The sequence below is a fragment of the Lacerta agilis genome, chromosome 8 (assembly GCF_009819535.1).
Source record: "Lacerta agilis isolate rLacAgi1 chromosome 8, rLacAgi1.pri, whole genome shotgun sequence".
Classification (NCBI taxonomy): domain Eukaryota; kingdom Metazoa; phylum Chordata; class Lepidosauria; order Squamata; family Lacertidae; genus Lacerta; species Lacerta agilis.
Genome location: NC_046319.1, coordinates 78,745,924 through 78,764,497, shown reverse-complemented (window position 1 = coordinate 78,764,497; position 18,574 = coordinate 78,745,924). Strand labels below are relative to the sequence as shown.

The window sequence follows — 18,574 nt, the reverse complement described above, 5'->3', positions numbered from 1 at the left end:
TTACTGGCACTTACTGAGTAGTCAAATTAAACTTTAGCCTGTTTGCTTTGAGAAGGAAGTGTCTATCATGGGCACAAGGGGGCGGGGGGAGTGCGTCACTTGTTGACACCAGCCCAGAGCTCCCTGGAAATTCTCCTGATCCTTCTCTGGATTCTTTTTTTAGACTCCACACCCAACAGCAATGTTAATGATCCTGTCTTGGTTAAAAGTTCTGATTTGGTGGCTGTCGGCCCTGGAGGAATTGTGGAGTGCTGGTGGACAGAATTATGCAATGCAAACTTGGTGTCCTTTATCTTTGCTTCCTCTCACTTTCTCTCTCTTCTCTCCTCCTTTTGGGAGTTGAGACCTTCATAATTCTAGCTGAAAAGGAGACTAAAAAGGAGCTACCAGAGGGCTGTCTGAAAGGCACTTCCCAGGCCCTTTATCTGTCTAAGAACTGCTGCAGATTAATAAATGGCAACCAATGGTGAAAAGGAGCTGACCCTTGAAAGGGTTTACTGAATGGAGAAACCTCCCTCTCTCGCTTTGGGTCTCTAGGGCCAGCAGTGTCGCTATCTGCCAGCGAAGATTCAGCACTGCTGCCGAGAGATAAAAACCAAGGCCCACAGAGCCAGAGCCAGTTCTGAGAGATCTTGTCAGTGAGATCTAGGCTGCAGTTGGATGCAAGAAACAGAAAAGCCCTGAGAAGGGTGGAGTCACCACCCAGAGAGCTTTACTCTTGGAACAGATCTAAAGTAATAATGCTGGGCTCTGCATTGGGGCTAGAGTAGCAGTGTGCCTTATACCAGGATGGATCAAGCCTACAAAATCAGAGTAACGGTTCATGAACAGAACATGTACGCAGCAAGCAGCAGATCGCAGGGAATTGAGCAGCCTGTGTCAGATAGGAGAACCTGCAGGACCATGGAGAGCTCCCAGGGATCACAGATGTTACTCTATAGCAGGCATAGGCAACCTCGCCCTCCAAATGTTTTGGGACTACAACTCCCATGATCCCTAGTCAACAGGACCAGTGGTCAGGGATGATGGGGATTGTAGTCCCAAAACATCTGGAGGGCCGAGGTTGCCTATGCCTGCTCTATAGCAGCACTTCCCAAACTTGCATTTCCAGCTGTTTTAGGACTACAGTTCCCATCATCCCTGACCACTGGTTCTGCTAGCTGGGGTTAGTGGGAGTTGTAGTCCAGCAACAGCTGGAGACCTGTGGGGGAAAGCACTGCTCTATAGAATATCAAACCTTCTTCAGTCAAAGGGCTTCATGGTCAGCATTCCAGGGGCTGCATGCCAATGATTGGGGGGAGCAGAGTAGTGGATAGGGCCAGAGGCAACAGGTAGACAGGGCCTGGGACAAAAGCAGGCTTCCTCAACCTCGGCCCTCCAGATGTTTGTGGGCTACAACTCCCATGACCCCTAGCTAGCAGGACCAGTGGTCAGGGATGATGGGAATTGTAGTTGCAAACATCTGGAGGGCTGAGGTTGAGGAAGCCTGGACAAAAGCAAGCAGATTAACAGATGTGACTCTTTTACTTTCCTATATTCCAGTCAGGCAAAAGGGATTTCAGCACCTCCACACACACAATGCTTCAGTCTCCATCCAGGCATGCAAGAAGCGGGATCCCAATTCCGGAAGTCTGTTCCAAAGCCAAAGCATTCCAAAACCAAGGCGTGCTTTCCCATAGAAAGTAATGCAAAACGGATTTAAAACTTTAAGACTTTTTAAAATCAACCCCTAAAACAGCAAATTAACATGGATTTTACTATCTAACGAGATCATTGATCCATAAAATGAAAGCAATAATCCATGTAAAATAATGTAAAATAAATATGACAGTATTGTAGATGATAAAAATTAAAATTATTATTGTTTCCTTACCTGTACTGATGATAGTCATTGTTTGGATGGGGGGCTTTTATCCATTTCCACAGTCACACAATCAATCAGTAGCTGAACTGGGTTCCACACAGTCACAAAAACAAATTAACCGAAAAAGCCTCAAAAACAAAAACGCAAATTAAATACCAAAAACAAAAGTGCCAAACTTAAGCCGTTCTGGAAGTACATTTGATTTCCGAAATGTTCAAAAACCAAGGCCAGAACGCTTACTTCTGGGATTTCGGCGTTTGGGAACCAAGGCATTTGAATACCAAGTTGTTTGAGAGACAAGGAACCACTGTAACTCTTTTGCCATTACACAGTTTTCCTGATCTAAATTGCCTCCCTCACAGAGATGCTAATCTAAATTAGCATCACAGGGAGATGGGGGGCAGAATAGTTATATCCTGGCTGCTATTTCTTCTCAGTGGTGCTAATAGCAGCTTTGGCGGGGTGTGTGTGTGTGATATAGATCAGGGAAACAGCACTGAGGGGGGAAAGAATTGGGCCTCTCCTCCCCAACTGCTGCTTCCCTGAAAAAAATACCAGCTCTCTGCATCTGTTTCAAAATAATGAAGAAGAAAAAACTGAGAGACCCAGTCACAAATTTCCCTCCCCACATCTACTTTGGCTTGTGATATTTTACATCCATCTGGTTTAAGGGGCTAATAATGCATAGGTTATTTAAAGGGCCCTGCCATTGGAGAACCTGATGATGGACTCCAACTCCCAGCATCCCTGAGCACTGGCTATTTTGACTAGGGTTGATGGCAGTAATTCTGGGAGGGAAATGGTGGGGCGTCTCCTAACAACTCTTAGCAAACTGCAGCTTCCAGAATTCTTTGGGGGAAGCCATGATTGTTTATAGTGGTACCATAGCGCTTTAAATGTATGGTGTGAATGTGGCCTCAGTTTATATCAGCAGTTGCCCCTCAGATCTCCTCACTACCTGGCCACTGGCTACTCAGGGCCCAAACTATATGTTAAGTTATATATTTTAAGTGCTTCCTGATTAAAACCACCACACACACACACACACACACACACACACCTAATTGCACCCCAAAAGTGTTGTTTAAGGCACCTTCAGGGGCAGCCAGAGAGGGGGTGATTTTCAGCAGGAAACTGGTTTCAGCAGGTTCTGGACTGGGCCCTTGTGGCCTGCAATTTTACTCAAAATAAAAATGGCCAGCTTAATCACACTTCTAAAAATGTGTGCGTAATGTAGCATGTCGCTTGGCTCAAGGGCAGTTCACGTGTTGGCTTGCCTCTTGAATTCTCCTCGGCGGAAGCCGTGTTAGGAGCTGGCTCGTCTCTTAAATCTCCTCAGTGCTGCCTCACGGTGCTTCGTATTCCGCTGAGGCGGTTCTCTTTGCCCCTTAAATCTCCTCAGAACTTATTAGGCGTTCCTCGTTGTGGATCATCTTGCCCCTTGGGCTGTAGTTCACTGAGGTAAAAGCTGGGAGCAGCCAACCATTCCTCCTCAGTGGGGTACTAGTGAGTTGGTGGGGGCTCCGAAAGGGCGGGAAACACCACAAAGTGGTGGGTTCTCCAAACAGCAAGAAAACAAAGATGGAGGCAACATCCCCTTCGATTCCTGTCAGTTTGCAGGGGGAGTCATCACACTCTTCCCACAGGAAGGGACAAATTCTTCTAATACGTGCGGCCCTGCCTATTGCAGCACATGGGGATAAACAAGCCACACTAGGACCGCATTCACATATGATGCCACGTTAAACCGTCATGGCTTCCCCCCAAAGAACTCTGGGAAGTGCTGTTTTTGTTAAGGATGCTGAGCTTTCTTAGGCAACTCCTGTTCCCCTCGCAGAGCTACAATTCCCAGGGAGAATTAACCATCAATTATTGCCCTTCACAGGAAACTCTAGGAATTGTAGCTTTGTTGGGGAGGGATGTGTTCTTCTTACAGCTCTCAGCCCCCTGAACAAGACTACAGCTCCCAGGATTATTTGGGAAGCCATGGCTGTGTGTGTAAAGTGGCTTAGGACAGGCCCCTGCACTGATGGGTGCCATAATTCTAGGAGTCCAGAATTGAGCAGAACAGCAAGTCAGAGACTGCAGTGATGGCAGCTAATAAAGCAAGCCGGGTTCTGAGGATGCTGCGGTTTCAAACCACCCAAAAGAGGGGACAACACGCGTTCACGCAGCGTAGTGTGTAGTGGACAATAAAAGAACATGCTCTACAGTGCCCGGGACATTCAGGGAACATCTGCAGTATCTCTTGGTTCTGGGAATATTCTGATATCTACCCCTGACAAATGCCGAGGGAAAGATATTCAGTTGGGCCAACATAAATGCCCTACGTTGGGCAGGTATTATTAGTTTAGTAACATAGTTGACCCTGCTATCTAGGATATTTAAATCATAGAATATGGGAGAGCAAATTTTATTTACTGCTGCCACAATATTTTGTCTCTCAACATCCTTTAGTCTAATTAGGACATTGTGAAAGATATATGTTGCTCGCTTGAGTTGTACAAGGGCTCCAGCTCGATGCCTATCGATCTGATTTTGTTTTCTAGGAGTTGGTACTTACCTGGCAGGGGAGACACCATGAACAGCTGACCTACCTTCATTAGTCACCTGGGGCAAGATACAGCTTAGCGCAGGCACCCCCAAACTCAGCCCTCCAGATGTTTTGGGACTACAGTTCCCATCATCCCTGACCACTGGGCCTGTTAGCTAGGGACGATGGGAGTTGTAGTCCCAAAGCATCTGGAGGCCGAGTTTGGGGGTGTCTGGGTTAGCTCATGGCTGTACAGCAGCAGAAAGATCACTGGAAGCTGCCTTACACTGAGTCAGACTATTGGTCCATCTAGCTCAGTACTGTCTACACTGACTGGCAGAAGCTTTCCGGGGTTTCAGACAGGGAGTCTCTCCCAGCCCTAGTTGGAGATGCCAGGTATTGAAGCTGGGGCCTTCTGCATGCCAAGCAAGTGCTCTGCCACTGAACTACAGCCCTTCCTCTACAGGAGGACCAGGGGAGGAGTGCAATGGCCGGCATCTCCTCTTGGGACACCCACGCTCACACTAAGCTATGGTTTGGCATAGCATGATGTGAGGAGACGCAAAATTGAAGCAAAAATTGGTTTCCACATGTTGCAATCTCTAACTAAAACTACCCACTGTTGAAGAGTGCTTATCAGATACACTTTGATATTGCTTGCAAAGCTCATGAGAGACGGTACGGAAGGGTGTTGGATCTTCTGCCTGAGGCAAATGCTTCACCTCACCTCATGGGTGGGCTGCCCCTGAGAATGGGACTCTCAGTTGTATGTGTGAAGCAAATTCTCAATTTCAATTCAGGAAAAAGAAGTGCCTGTCACCAGTGCCATTTTTCTAGAAAAAGAGGTGCCAGAACTCACCATGAACACCTGCCTGGTTCTCTTATAATGGCAAAGGTGCCCACCTGAGAGGTGCCAAAACTGAGCTCTGGCTTTTAAAAAGCCCTCCCTGTCACCTATCAGAAATTTGGGCATCACCAGCCAAGGCAATCAGATACATTTATAGCTCCCTTCACTCTGAGGGAAATTTCTTTTCCTCTTGTTTCCTTGTTAACGCTTGCAAAATAAATTATTTCTTACACTGCAGTCAAGCTCAGGAATCAATGATTTGGTTTTTGCAGCGGGTGCAGGCTGCCCTCTAGTGGATTACCACAGTAGCACAGATCTTTAAAACCGTATTAAGTATCCTTAATACTTTATCCATAATGTCCTGGGCTTTCTTATCTGATTTCTGTCAGTAGAGTAGTAAGTGTAGGTTGCCTGAGGCAATACCTGTTCAGAGCCATGGACTTGTTAATAGGTTGGAGGTTTTAATAGGCAAATGCTTCTTGATACAGCACGTTTTGGGAACCAGTTAAGGATGGGCAACATTTAGCAGGCGTGGTCCTTGAGGTCTCAAGTTTCAGCAGTGACCTGTGCAAGGTCAACATTCAATGTCCCTCTTGCTTCTCGCACACCATTCTAAATCATAGTTGCAGCACCCTCAAGGCTCCATGCCCAGTGCAAGTGTAGTAATGTTGTTGTTCAGTCGTTCAGTCATGTCCGACTCTTCGTGACCCCATGGACCAGAGCACGCCAGGCACGCCTATCTTCCACTGCCTCCCGCAGTTTGGCCAAACTCATGCTAGTCGCTTTGAGAACACTGTCCAACCATCTCATCCTCTGTCGTCCCCTTCTCCTTGTGCCCTCCATCTTTCCCAACACCAGGGTCTTTTCTAGGGAGTCTTCCCTTCTCATGAGGTGGCCAAAGTACAAGTAAATAGTGTGTTTTGAATAAATTCTGAAACAAGGGGAGTTGAGTAGAGTAGAAAAATCAGGAATGAGGAGGACCGGGGGGGGGGGGCAGCGCCTCTCTTTCTAGGGGAAACGGCACTTTATAAGGATTTACCTAATCTACTCTGTGCAGTAAGAGGGGCAGAGCTGTACTGCTGAGTTCCTTATTCCAAAGTATGGAATATGAATATGAGTATGGAACTGAAAATACTTTGGAGAAAGTTGGTCCAGGGTTTTTGTGGGATTTGTTGTCTAGCTGCTATCTAGCTGGATTGGAGGCAGTGGGGTGAAGAAGCCTCTGCATTCTATAAACTGTGGCTAGCCTTCCCTGGCAGGTTTTAGTAGCCAGCTGCTAAGTCCAATCCTATGAGAAAGGATACTTAGAATTAAAGCACGATCCCACTTAAAGTATAACCTCTAGTTGCATTTAGCCACCTAATGAACAAATACTACTGCTTTAAAAGAATCCTATGCACATTTACTTAGAAGCAAGTCACAATGTTAATGAGGCCTACTTCAAAGGAAGCATGTGCAGCATCACTGCACTCCATCCCACTTCCACTAAGCCTCTGGCTGCCAACACAGCGTGCATTTAAAGCACATGACTGCCCCCAAAGAATCCTTGTGACTGCAGCTTTGTTGCTGTTGTTGCGTAGTCGTGTCCGACTCTTCGTGACCCATGAACCAGAGCACGCCAGGCACTCCTGTCTTCCACTGCCTCCCACAGTTTGGTCAAACTCGTGTTGGTAGCTTCGAGAACACTGTCCAACCATCTCGTCCTCTGTGGTCCCCTTATCCTTGTGTCCTCCATCTTTCACAGCATCAGGGTCTTTTCCAGGGAGTCTTCTCTTCTCATGAGGTGGCCAAAGTACTGGAGCCTCAGCTTCAGGATCTGTCCTTCCAGTGAGCACTCAGGGCTGATTTCCTTCAGAATGGATAGGTTTGATCTTCTTGCAGTCCATGGGACTCTCAAGGGTCTCCTCCAGCACCATAGTTCAAAAGCATCAATTCTTCGGTGATCAGCCTTCTTTATGGTCTAGCTCTCACTTCCATACATCTCTACTGGGAAATCCACAGCTTTAACTATATGGCCCTTTGTCGGCAAAGGTGATGTCTCTGCTTTTTAAGATGCTGTCTAGGTTTGTCATTGCTTTTCTCCCAAGAAGCAGGCATCCTTTAATTTCGTGACTGCTGTCACCATCTGCAGTGATCATGGAGCCCAAGAAAGTAAAATCTCTCACTGCCTCCATTTCTTCCCCTTCTATTTGCCAGGAGGTGATGGGACCAGTGGCCATGATCTTAGTTTTTTTGATGTTGAGCTTCAGACCATATTTTGCGCTCTTCTCTTTCACCCTCATTAAAAGGTTCTTTAATTCCTCCTCACTTTCTGCCATCAAGGTTGTGCCGTCAGCATATCTGAGGTTGTTGATATTTCTTCCGGCAAACTTCATTCCGGCTTGGGATTCATCCAGTCCAGCCTTTCGCATGATGAATTCTGCACATAAGTTAAATAAGCAGAGAGACAATATACAGCCTTGTCGTACTCCTTTCCCATTTTTGAAACAATCAGTTGTTCCATATCCAGTTCTAATTAGCTTCTTGTCCCACATAGAGATTTCTCAGGAGACAGATGAGATGAACAGGCACTCCCATTTGTTTAAGAACTTGCCATAGTTTGCTGTGGTCAACACAGTCAAATGCTTTTGCGTAGTCAATGAAGAAGTAGATGTTTTTCTGGAACTCTCTAGCTTTCTCCATAATCCAGCGCATGTTTGCAATTTGGTCTCTGGTTCGTCTGCCCCTTCGAAATCCAGCTTGCACTTCTGGGAGTTCTCGGTCCATATACTGCAGCTTACCCCTCACAAAGCTAGATTCCTAGCACCCTTTAAAAGCTATAGTTCCCAGAATTATTTTAGGGAAGTTGTATGATTTAAATGTATGGTATGCAGGCAGCCTCTGTCCTGAGCAGCTTTCAGAGGAGGTCAGTAAAGATAAATTTAGAGCCCCTTGTGAGAGACAGAGCTGCTCTCAGGACTTCTGCATGATTCCTTCTTCTCTCCATTTTAATACCAGAATACAAGGAGGGAGAAAATGTGAACTGAGCCTGATATTCTCCCCTCTTTATCCTCTTCCACATTGCAAGTTAGCCCTCTTGCAGTTTCCTGATCCCCAAGAATTTGCCTATAAAATGAAACTTGCATGCTTTTAAATTCATGGATTGCTCAGTTCTTGTGGGAGTGCACAAGAGGGGGTTCCTTGCGCCTGTCCTGGCTGGGCTGTCTCTGTGTGTGTCAATACATGCACATAGGTCAGACCTGTGCAATGAGAAGATGATGACTTTCCACCTTTATGTTCTGCACTCACTGGAGGACAAAAGATACTCCTTACCAACCAAATTGCACAGCAACAAAATGTTTAATGAACCATGTAACGTCTTGGAATGACCATCAAAAACTAACAACATTAAGTGGACAGATAAGAAAATTGGTAAAAAGGATTATCTGCCTCCTTTTTAAAGAAATGACTGGGGAAAGCTGCAATGGCTTTCCATTCATTCACAAACTGCCTCTACACAGGCAGATGTTAAACTGAAAACAGGTCTGGAGTTTCATGTACAGGATCAGGCACTTGTCATGTGTAAGGTGGATCAATCAGGGGTTTCTTTTTTGTTAAGTTGGCCTGCCCGTTTAATTCTGCAGCTGCTTTCTAGCGTCAGGATGATACACAGCAGCTGAGAAAGCATCAGGGCGATGGAATATATTACATATTGACCTGAGATGACTAAAGGGGTTTGAGGAATAGCAAAAAGGTGCTGCCTAGGGTGATATAGTTGAAACTGGGTAGTCTCTGGATATCTCCCACCAACTGGTCATAGTGGTTTTACTGACACAGATTTCTGGAATGGTTTCCAGTCGCTCTTTCCTATGTATCTTGCAAATGGGCCAACTGAACAACTTGCTCACAGACCATCTTGTGGCCTTCCATATCTCTTAAAGTCGCTTCCTGGGATCATCTACAAACAAGCTATGTGCCTGGCCCCAGCTTGCTGCGGTGTTTTGTGGTGTTTTTTTTAAAGCTTTGTGATTCAGAGGTCATTCAGTTGTTATGTCCAAGGTGGCTGTTGTTTCCTCTGTGTCAGGACACTACAAGCAAAGAGGAGCCCTTTGCAAGCCCATCAGAGGAAGGAGAATCACAGAGGGATGCTGCACCCAGACACAGTGCATGGCTAATGGCAGAAAGGGCCTGGAAGATGTAGCTGACATTAGCGCGTTTTTGACTGGGGAGGAGAACCTTTCGCGGATTGTGGTGAACTGTTCCGGCTGATTTCAGAGGCCAAATGCTGCAGGGATGCTTGACTGGTGAATGAAGATGAGAAGGTGAGGCTGGATTCTGACAGCAAAGAGAGAGAAAGAGATAGAGATTTTCAAATGGTTCCAGAAATAGCTGAAGATGTAACTCACAAGAAGCTGAGAGGCTCAATGCATTGACTGTTAAACTGGTTCCATGGAGCACGCTTAGTCCCAGTTTTGGGACTAGCAAAGCAAAAAAGGAGGGAGGCAGGCCTGGTATGGCATCTGTGAAAGTGTGCCTGCCTGCCTTAGTATCAATGAGCTAAATCATTAGGTGACCATAAGCCAAGGGTCACCAATGGCATCCATGAGGGTCTCCTCAAAAATCCACTGACAGGAGATTGTTCACTCTTTTTACTTTGTTCCTGTTTGCACTGGCCCAGTCTCTCCTACACTGAATATGCCCTTTTAAACCATTCCAACAGTTTAGGGCAGAGGTTGTCAATCTTTTTGAGTCCACGGCTCCCTTGATCAACTACATTCTTTTTGCAGCACCCCTGTGGGGAAACACACTCTGAGCCTCAGAAGCCCAGCTATGTCACTCTTTGCCTGCAAAGCCAGCAGCCCCTCACTCCTTTTCAAACACCCTTTCTTGTGATGTGTTCCCTCAGCCTCCTCTCCTCTCCCCTCGTGGTGTGTTAGGATTAGCCATATCCCTGCCTCCTCAAAATACAAATGACATATTCCCATGTTGATGGGACTGGCAGAACTAAGTCCATAAGGCAAACCAAAAAGTATTGGCCTTCCTGCTAAGAGATCACATTTTCCCTACCAGATGCTTCCATATCAGAAGTCTCAAGGAGGTTTTGTCCTCCTTAGTGCCCCTGCTTGTTGCCAACTCACCCATTCGCATAGCAAAAGCTTCCTCCAATCTCCGGAATGTTTTGTTGAAAAAGGACTTGGCCAAGGGGCCCGTGATGTAAATCACAATGTATAGAAAAAGCATGCCAAGGATGATGGCTAGTGTAATCTTGGGGGGGGGGGGGAGAGAGAGAGAGAGAGAGAGAGAGATTGTTAATTCCTAATTGTTAGCAATACCTGTATGTGAACAGAAATCTGAAAAAATTGCTACGAGGGGGAGCAAGAAAGGAATGTGGGACTGCACACGAATGTTCATTCCCTTCTGCGGATGAAGGTTATTCAGGCTAGCAATAGATCAAACCAATGGGATCAGCAACAAGGGTGTATCCTCCCTCCTAGAACAATTGTTTCACTCCCTGCCATTCTGCTTCCCTTTTCCAAAACGGCACAAAGCGTAGTAAGAACTATGGAATTTGTTCCCACGGCAGAATTCACTTGCACAAGACATACTGATGGCCTCCAACTTTAAAATACGGTAGGGAAATTTATGCAGGATAAGGCTGTCAGTGGGTGCTGGCTACAGCGGCTATGTTCTGCCTCCACTGTTGGAGGCAACCAGCCTCCGAATACCATTTGCTTTGAATTACAAGTGCGGAGGCAGCTCTTATGCTTGCTCGTGGGATTCCCAGGGATATCTGGTTGGCCATGGTGAGAAGAACAATTCTATACTTCCTTTTGCCAAATAGATGCCTGTGGGAAGCCTCCAGGTAGGACAACAGCATTTGCCTCATTTGTGATTCCCAGCAACTGGTTTTCAGAGGCATACTGCCTTCATTAGTAGAGGTAGGACATAGCATTGCTTTAAATCTCAATTCAGTCTTCTACGGTGCTATGGTACAAGCACAGCTTTTGCTGAAGTTATACTGGTTCCCGTCTTTATAGCCTGAAGGACTTTGAACTTGGGTATCCAAAGGACCACTTTATTCCACATGAAGCTGGCCACCACCAGAGCCCCCCGGAAGTATAGAAGGTCTGTCATGACTAGATGGCCGGGGGGGGGAGGCTTTTTCAAGTGTGGCACTTCATATATGCCCTCTACAGGGAGACTTGCATGGTGTTGACCCTGATGTCCTTTTGGTCGTCAAACAAAGACATTTTCATTCCATACAGAAAGAATGAGGATGCTCAAGGCTGTTACCTTCAAGAGAAAGATGGCCCGGGTGGGGCTGAGGCGCAAGCCATGGACATGGAGAATGAACTCCAAGGCATAGTCGCAGTAGGTGGTTTCGTCTACACCCCTATGGAAGCAAAAGAGGCAGGATGTCAGTGACTACTGGTCTGAGCAGGCCTCCTTGGCTTTGGTCAATTGCTGTTTACAGCTTTCCCAGTGCTTAGATCTTTACGTAGGCTCTTCCTGGTTTCTCACATCATTCATCTCCTGGTCCAGTACCTTCCAAACCATGTTTCTTCTCCATGCTTGCAGAGCGGTACTTTCTCCCATCCCCATGACTAAGTAAGGCCATTAATTTCAATGAGTCTAGTCTGCGTAAAACTCAAGTTGAAGACCACCTTTTGATTGTGAATTGTTTTAACTTGTGCTCGGGAGTTATTATGGCTGAAAGGCAGCCTATCAGTATAATTCAGTTCAATTGTAAATCAATTTAATTCTTTTAAAAATGAACCAAACGTATTTTAAAAACTCACACCTACCTGTTTGATACTTCTATCGCAAAGAAATAATCAGGAGCACTCAGACCCTGAGGGACAATATCATAGCATGGAGAATTCTTCTGGCAAACCCACCTGTGGGAGGAAAGGCATTTTGCCTTATGGTGTCTTACATGGTAGGCTGTTTCAATTCATGTCCCTGGGTAGGAGCCAATAAAGCGGTTTAGTCATGCTGGACACATGACCCAGAATGCTGTGGACAAACCTGAAAGAAGAGATGAGCACCACAACCCCACAGTCACCTTTGACTGGACTTACCTCTCCAGGGGTCCTTTACCTTTACTTTTTTACAAATGGCAGATAACCCAAAGGTGAGAGAAATAGAAGGGAAATAAAGCATATGTCCTCAAAAAGGATACTGGTAGAGCTGTAACAGGTTTACAACTTTTAAGCCTTTTTAAATTGGGGAAAAGGCAAGCAAGAGGCAGGGACATGATATTGGGCATGGCTTGGAAAAGGTGTACAGAGAGGAGTTTTTCTCCCTCTCTCATAACACTAGAACTTGTGGACATCCAAGGAAGCTGAATGTTAGAAGATTCAGGACAGGCAAAAGAAAGGCCTTCTTCACAAAGCACAGGGTTAAACTTGTTCCCACCTGATGTAGTGATGTCCAGTGACTTAGAACACTATGTTATATCTCCACCGTTGGAAACAAATGTCTCTCTGAATGCCAGTTGCTGGAAAGCACAAATGAAGAAATTGCCACAACCCTAACCCTGCTTGAAGGCTTCCAAGAGCACATGGTTGGCTCCTATGACAATCTAAAGCTGGACTAGACAGGTCTTTGACCTGATTCAGCATGGCTCTTCTTACGTTTTATTGCCAACCAAATTGCATATTTCATTTGGGAAGAAGAATTTGGGAGATGTTAGATCAGAAACTGACACACCCACCAAAAGACACAGCAAAAGTTTCCTTACAAAATCCCAGACTGGGCTTGAGAGAGGACACGGAAACCTTTGGAATCAACTTTTCCTTCCTGCATGTCAGCCCTAAGCCAGATCAGACTTGATGTTTCACTGGAAAGAGAATATGAAATCAAGCATGAATGAAGACAGTTAAGCTTTGCAAGTAAGCCTAAAGTGGTTACCAGGCCACTCACATCCTTAACAGCCCGTTGTTACCCACCCACCCTTGCCAGCCTTTACATTCCTATGTTTATCAGCTATGGCTCATTATCAGCTTCAAAACAGAACCGGGGTGGGGGTGGGGGTGGAGGGGAATCAAATCTCTTACAACAAACCAGTGCTTTTTTCCCTGGAGGGATGCAGGGGTACGCATACCCCTAAACGTTTTTTGTGAATCTTTGTACTTTTGTCCATTTGCTGTATTTATTTTTCCGATTTGAACAATAAAATTGTGATTTTTCTTAAGTCAAAATGAGAGTACCCCTAAACATTTTTTTAAAGGAAAAAAAAGCACTGCAACTCACAGCTATTTCTCTGCTCTATCCCCTGACTGGAGGCAATTCTCATCACAGACCAGGCAGGTGGCTGTTTGTAAAGCACAACCCAAGGGGCCACAGATCAGTAGGCAGAGCACATGTCTCATATTCAAAACGGTCCAGGTCTGAGCACTGACATCTCCAGTTAAATGATTACAAGAAAAAGGACCAGGAAAGACTCCCCCTTCCTTAGACACTGTGGAGACACTGCCAGTCAGAGTGCAGTGGCAGTTGTGGGCTAGAGCATGGGGAACCTGTGGCCCCCCAGATGTCATCAGAATTCAGCAAGTCCCCAGTCCATGGACTGAATAATCCAATGGTCTGTTGCAGTATGAGGCAGTTTCCCCTGTCCACAAGTCTGAGAAGGCAGCCACTGGCTGCTTCTGCACTAGGGCAATTTAGCACTGCTGTGGTATTGCTTCTCCTTAATCATCTGGAAGGAGTGAACCAGCTGGAGGAGCAGCCTCCTCTGTGCATAAGCAGTTGGGGGAACACAGGAGCCTGTGATTATTTAATTGCACACTCTCGCTCTCATATGGCAAACCAGCACTTTTCTTACCCATGCCCTGGTGCGCAGGCTTGGAAAGACTGGTCCCAAATGGGGGTCTTTTAAACTGACTAAAAATGTTGCGTTTGAATAAGACATAGATACTAAACAGCTACGGTCACAATGCTAGGCACTGTGGGAGTCTGCAAAATGTGGTCACCTGCCATTCACTGTGTTGTAGTTAAAGGTCTCTTCCTCACTGAAGTATCTGATGTTTGCTATCGAAAATGGTCCCCCACCAATTACTCTGAAGATGTAGCTGCCAGCAGAATAAGCAAGATGGAGGTGAGTTTGCACAAGCTTTAACAGTTAAATAAACCACACCCATTCACAAACAGCTGGGACAAAACTGCCATTTCTCCTATCACAGCAAGGATACTGGCAGAAGCCGGGGTCCCACTCCCAGAGGATACCAGTCACTGAGAGGTCAGGGGAAATCAACAAGAGCATTTCCTTCTGTATCTCGCCTGATAATGGTTGCCAACCAGGGCAGTTTCAGAGCCATTCCTAGACCTGAAACCAAATTAAAATGGGTCGAGATAACCCATTTCCTCTGGGCATGCTGGTACGTGGGCCCCCAAAATCCTCCCAGGTACCTTCCCCTTTTTGAAAATTAGGAGATCCTATTCATGGATCTCCTGTGTGTCCTTTCGAGTGAAGACTTGCCTCTGGCCACCAAGCTGAGCTCATGGCAGAGGTGAGATTTCACGTTTCCCGGCTGTGTCCTTAGCCGTGACGCTAGATCAGTTGGGGTCTACGGTTAGTACAAATGTATACCTGCCAGACAATTTTCTTGCCTTCAAGGGTGTCACATAGCAACTGGGGACTCTTGAGGAATTTGTTCTTGATACAAACTGACCCAATCAACACCACTCAAACTGAGGTGCAGATCAGAAGTTAGTCATGCTTCAGATACCACACCTCTCCAGAGTTCACAATGCAGTTCTCAGTTCAAAAAGAAAATGCATCAAATTGCATATTTTGAGAGAAAATGTATTAAAAACACGAATCTAGATGCAGTTTTGCAAATAAATGTGGACATGGGGTGGAATGGGCTTTTGAACACATACAAAAATGGGAGGGGCCGGAAACAGTCTTCTCTGTCCAATCCTAGCGGCAACAGGGCTTCCTCTGATTGGCCTTCAGCTTTACCTGGAGGTCCCCAGCACAAACGTCTTGGGTCATACCGGCCCCAAGGCCTGGGCACCCTGGCATTGACCTAGGTGCCTCCATCTTACCCTCCCTCCCCCCCCCCCGGCCTTTGAACAATATACTCAGTGGAGGTCCACTGATTTCAGTTCAGCAAAACAACAAAATGCCATCAACAGCACAGCACAGCCCTTACCTTCCATTGAAACGTCCTGATTCTCCTGTCACCATATCTTGGACCAAAAAAGAAGGGTAAAACACTGCAAATGAATCAAGCAGGTGTGGTATCACCATCTGTCTTCTGCCTGGCACCCATCATTCCTTAATTAACTTCATCTATAAGCCTCACAGATCTGACCCACCCAGACACCCCACTTCACTCCAGCCTTACCATCATTGAAGGAGAAGCAAGGCATCTCAGGGTCTTTGTTGATACAATCAAAGTAGCGCTTGTTCTTGAAGGTAGTTTCATTCCTGGTGGTAGTAATGTCAAACGCTAGCCTCTTGCCTGGGGGACATCCAATGTAGACAGTCGACACGTAACTGCCCTGTGGGGGCAAGTAAATTTGAAAAGAGAAGTGGCCTTTTTCCCTTTCTTTTTTAGAACACTGGATTGCAAACTTCCTCTTTTAAAAGCAACCCTTTTCTCCTCTGTGTCTGCTGTGGAATCCCTGCATGTTTCAGAGGATAATTTGGACAGGCATCTGCTCAGAGAACCCCTCAGTCAATGCCTAAGGTACCTTCACCTTGACCTTCATGAAGGGTTCCCTAGAATACACCCGATAGGACTCACCACGTTTTTGTAGTAGTTCTGCTTCTCTGCCCTGGAACAGAAGTCTGGCCTGCAGGAATTTTTTTTGATTTTTTTTCCCCTGGCAAGGCAAGGCAAGGATTGCACCTCCTGGCAGGTGTCGCACGGGAGGCAACAGGCTAGACATTGTTGCACCCCTGTGGTGGCCGCTCCTCACGGAGGTTGCCTGCTGGCTTGGTGGTGTCTCAGCAGCACCAGAGCCGCAGCTACAGCAGGTCAAGGAGTAGGGTGGTGGAGACCAGGCTGAGGTGCCAAGTGCAGCCTTTTACTGGCCACCTGTCCTTGGCTTCACAGCACGAGGGTGGGTGCCAGCGCGTCCCAGGTGAGCGAGCAGCTCTCCTTCTATGCTCCTGCTGCAGGGCACATGCCTCAGCCAAGGGAGGCCCTGGGGAAGGTGTGGTGCAGGCCAGAAAGGCCAGACTCCAGTTCTGCCCAGGGGAGAGCACCCCTTAGCCGGCCATGAGGAGAAAGAAATTATCTTCCCTTCAAGCAATCCAAGCCACTCTTACCCTTATCCGTGGTCCTTTGGATGTGTACTCATAGCAGTTCAATCCTGAGTGCGCAACCTGGGGAAAGTAAATACAAGCCAAGCAAATGTCAGGGGAAAGGCAAATTCTAGCCACTTGTACCAGAGGAGTACAACTCAGCAGATCAGAAGCAGTGTGGCAGGAGACTGATTTCATGTGCCACCTTTGGTATACTGAAGCGGCACCAGGTGGCCTACCCTAGCCCAAGAGCAACAATTTTGTGATAGAAGACAATACTGTGGAACTTCAGCAAAGATTGCCTTCTTACCTTTAAGCCAAGAGAACTCTTCATAAGGTTCTTCCCACTCAGCTGCTGATATGGGTAATTGCCTTTGTCATGAACTTCTATCTGTTGTTGGGAGGACGAAGAGATACAGTGGTGCAAAAGAAACAGGAGTTTAAAATGGAATAAGTTTTAATAAGAAAGCAGTTCTCTATGCCACAACCCCCTGAAGACCCCAAAAGGATTGTTTGGGGGACTGGGTACCCAGTGGTGCGGCAGGAAGGTCTCTCCGCCACCTGAAGAGCCCCTTTTGGGGGCAAGAAGATTGGCGAGATTGAGGCTCCGGCATGGGTCGCCATTTTCTACTCGTGAGCAATACAGCCTCGAGTTTCCACAGCTCAGTGACTGATTCTCAAGCAAGAAATCCGAATTTGGCTCTTTAGAGGTTGGTGAAAAATTTTAAACTGGAAAATAACGATTCGGAAGACAGCGGGGATAAAAAAGGAGGTCAATCCCGACTGTGATTAACTTGTGTGTGTGTGTGTGTGTATGTGTGTGTATAGTTATCTCACAAAGCTAAAAAGTTGTTATTTACTTCAAACCTATAACGGAACGTTTTGGATGTGTTATCGGCAAATGCCTAAGTGAAGAGTGTAAAGGGGGACGAATTATAATTTTTTTAGTGAGGTTTTTTTTTTACTTTCACTTCTATTTAAACTGTGCAACTCTGAAAGATACATTGTTAGACTTCTAAAATAGATAATAGAGTTGCCAAACCAGCTGTAAAATACACTTATTAAGCTACAGAAGTAACTAAATAAGACCTGCAGAGCTTGGATATTGAATTGGACCTTAATTGCCTTGGAACTTGAGAGGAGAACGGAGGAGAATACCACCCCAAAAAAAAACTCTGGCGGTTTGCTTCCTTTGCTGCCAGCAAATTCTTTTTCTCCTTTCCCCACTATCTGAGTGGATTGGATTAGGCCAGAAGGCTGAAGAAACTGGTTCTTTGTTTCCTTATTAATTTTTTGGGTTCTACTGGATTTTACCGAGTGGATTGGCCATACAAGTGGCAGAAGAAAAGGACATCTTTGGAGTTTGGAAATTTTGACTCTCTTTCTTTTTGGCATATTTTAACTTTAAACTCCCTTAAATCGTTGGATTAGCCAATCAAGTGGCAGAAGGTCTGACTTTGACTTGTCCTAATATTAATTTGGAAATTAACTGTTTATAACACACACACCCTTTTTTCTTTTTCCTTCCCTTTGTTGTTTCATCTTAAGTGTTTTCTATGATATGTGATATCTGCTGCCTCTAGTAGTGGAATATATATTGTTTTTTCTTTCTTTGTAGAGAAGCAGATACATAACTACTGTAAGAGTTGGGAAGGGTTGAGGGGGTGACATGCAGTGGAGGAAAGTTGTATAACATAAAATAATAAGAATACTTATAAAAGGACTAGAAAATGGCAGAAAAAAAGAAAGGGAGTGGAAGGAGTTGCAACACCAGGAGAAAGAAGAGGATCCAAACAAGAATAAAGCAAAGGAGATATCGTCAAGATGTTTGCTGAATAATAAAAAAAAAAGACATCAAATATATTAAACAGAGTGAACAAAATATGGAAAATAAGTTGGAACAGATGGATAAAAAATGGGATTTGACTGTTAAAGAATTGAAAAGCCAGATAAAGGAAATAAGAGAACCCAAAGTGTTGGACTTCCGGTGAAGCGCCATTCTGTTCAGTCGGGAGCTCTCTCAGCTCCGAGGGGGCTCCGGTGTTTTCAGGCTAGGAGTGACCGCAACCGCGCTGCGGGCTCCGTTAAAAC

At 45.8% G+C, this 18,574-nt stretch overlaps 1 protein-coding gene across 1 annotated transcript in view; it reads right to left on the bottom strand.

Annotated features, from left to right (window-relative positions):
* Positions 1–8,560: 8,560 nt before the first annotated feature.
* The window catches only part of LOC117051810 (cation channel sperm-associated protein subunit gamma-like), a 52,390-nt gene continuing 42,376 nt past the window's right edge, over positions 8,561–18,574 (bottom strand). Inside the window, exons 20-29 of the mRNA XM_033158489.1 lie at positions 16,794–16,874; positions 16,508–16,564; positions 15,579–15,735; positions 15,384–15,447; positions 14,199–14,297; positions 12,968–13,066; positions 12,030–12,122; positions 11,518–11,617; positions 10,362–10,488; positions 8,561–9,558 (exon numbers count right to left, since the gene is read on the bottom strand). Coding sequence (XP_033014380.1) covers positions 9,431–9,558; positions 10,362–10,488; positions 11,518–11,617; positions 12,030–12,122; positions 12,968–13,066; positions 14,199–14,297; positions 15,384–15,447; positions 15,579–15,735; positions 16,508–16,564; positions 16,794–16,874 — 1,005 coding nt within the window. The 3' untranslated portion in view covers positions 8,561–9,430. The remainder of the gene's footprint in view (positions 9,559–10,361; positions 10,489–11,517; positions 11,618–12,029; positions 12,123–12,967; positions 13,067–14,198; positions 14,298–15,383; positions 15,448–15,578; positions 15,736–16,507; positions 16,565–16,793; positions 16,875–18,574) is intronic.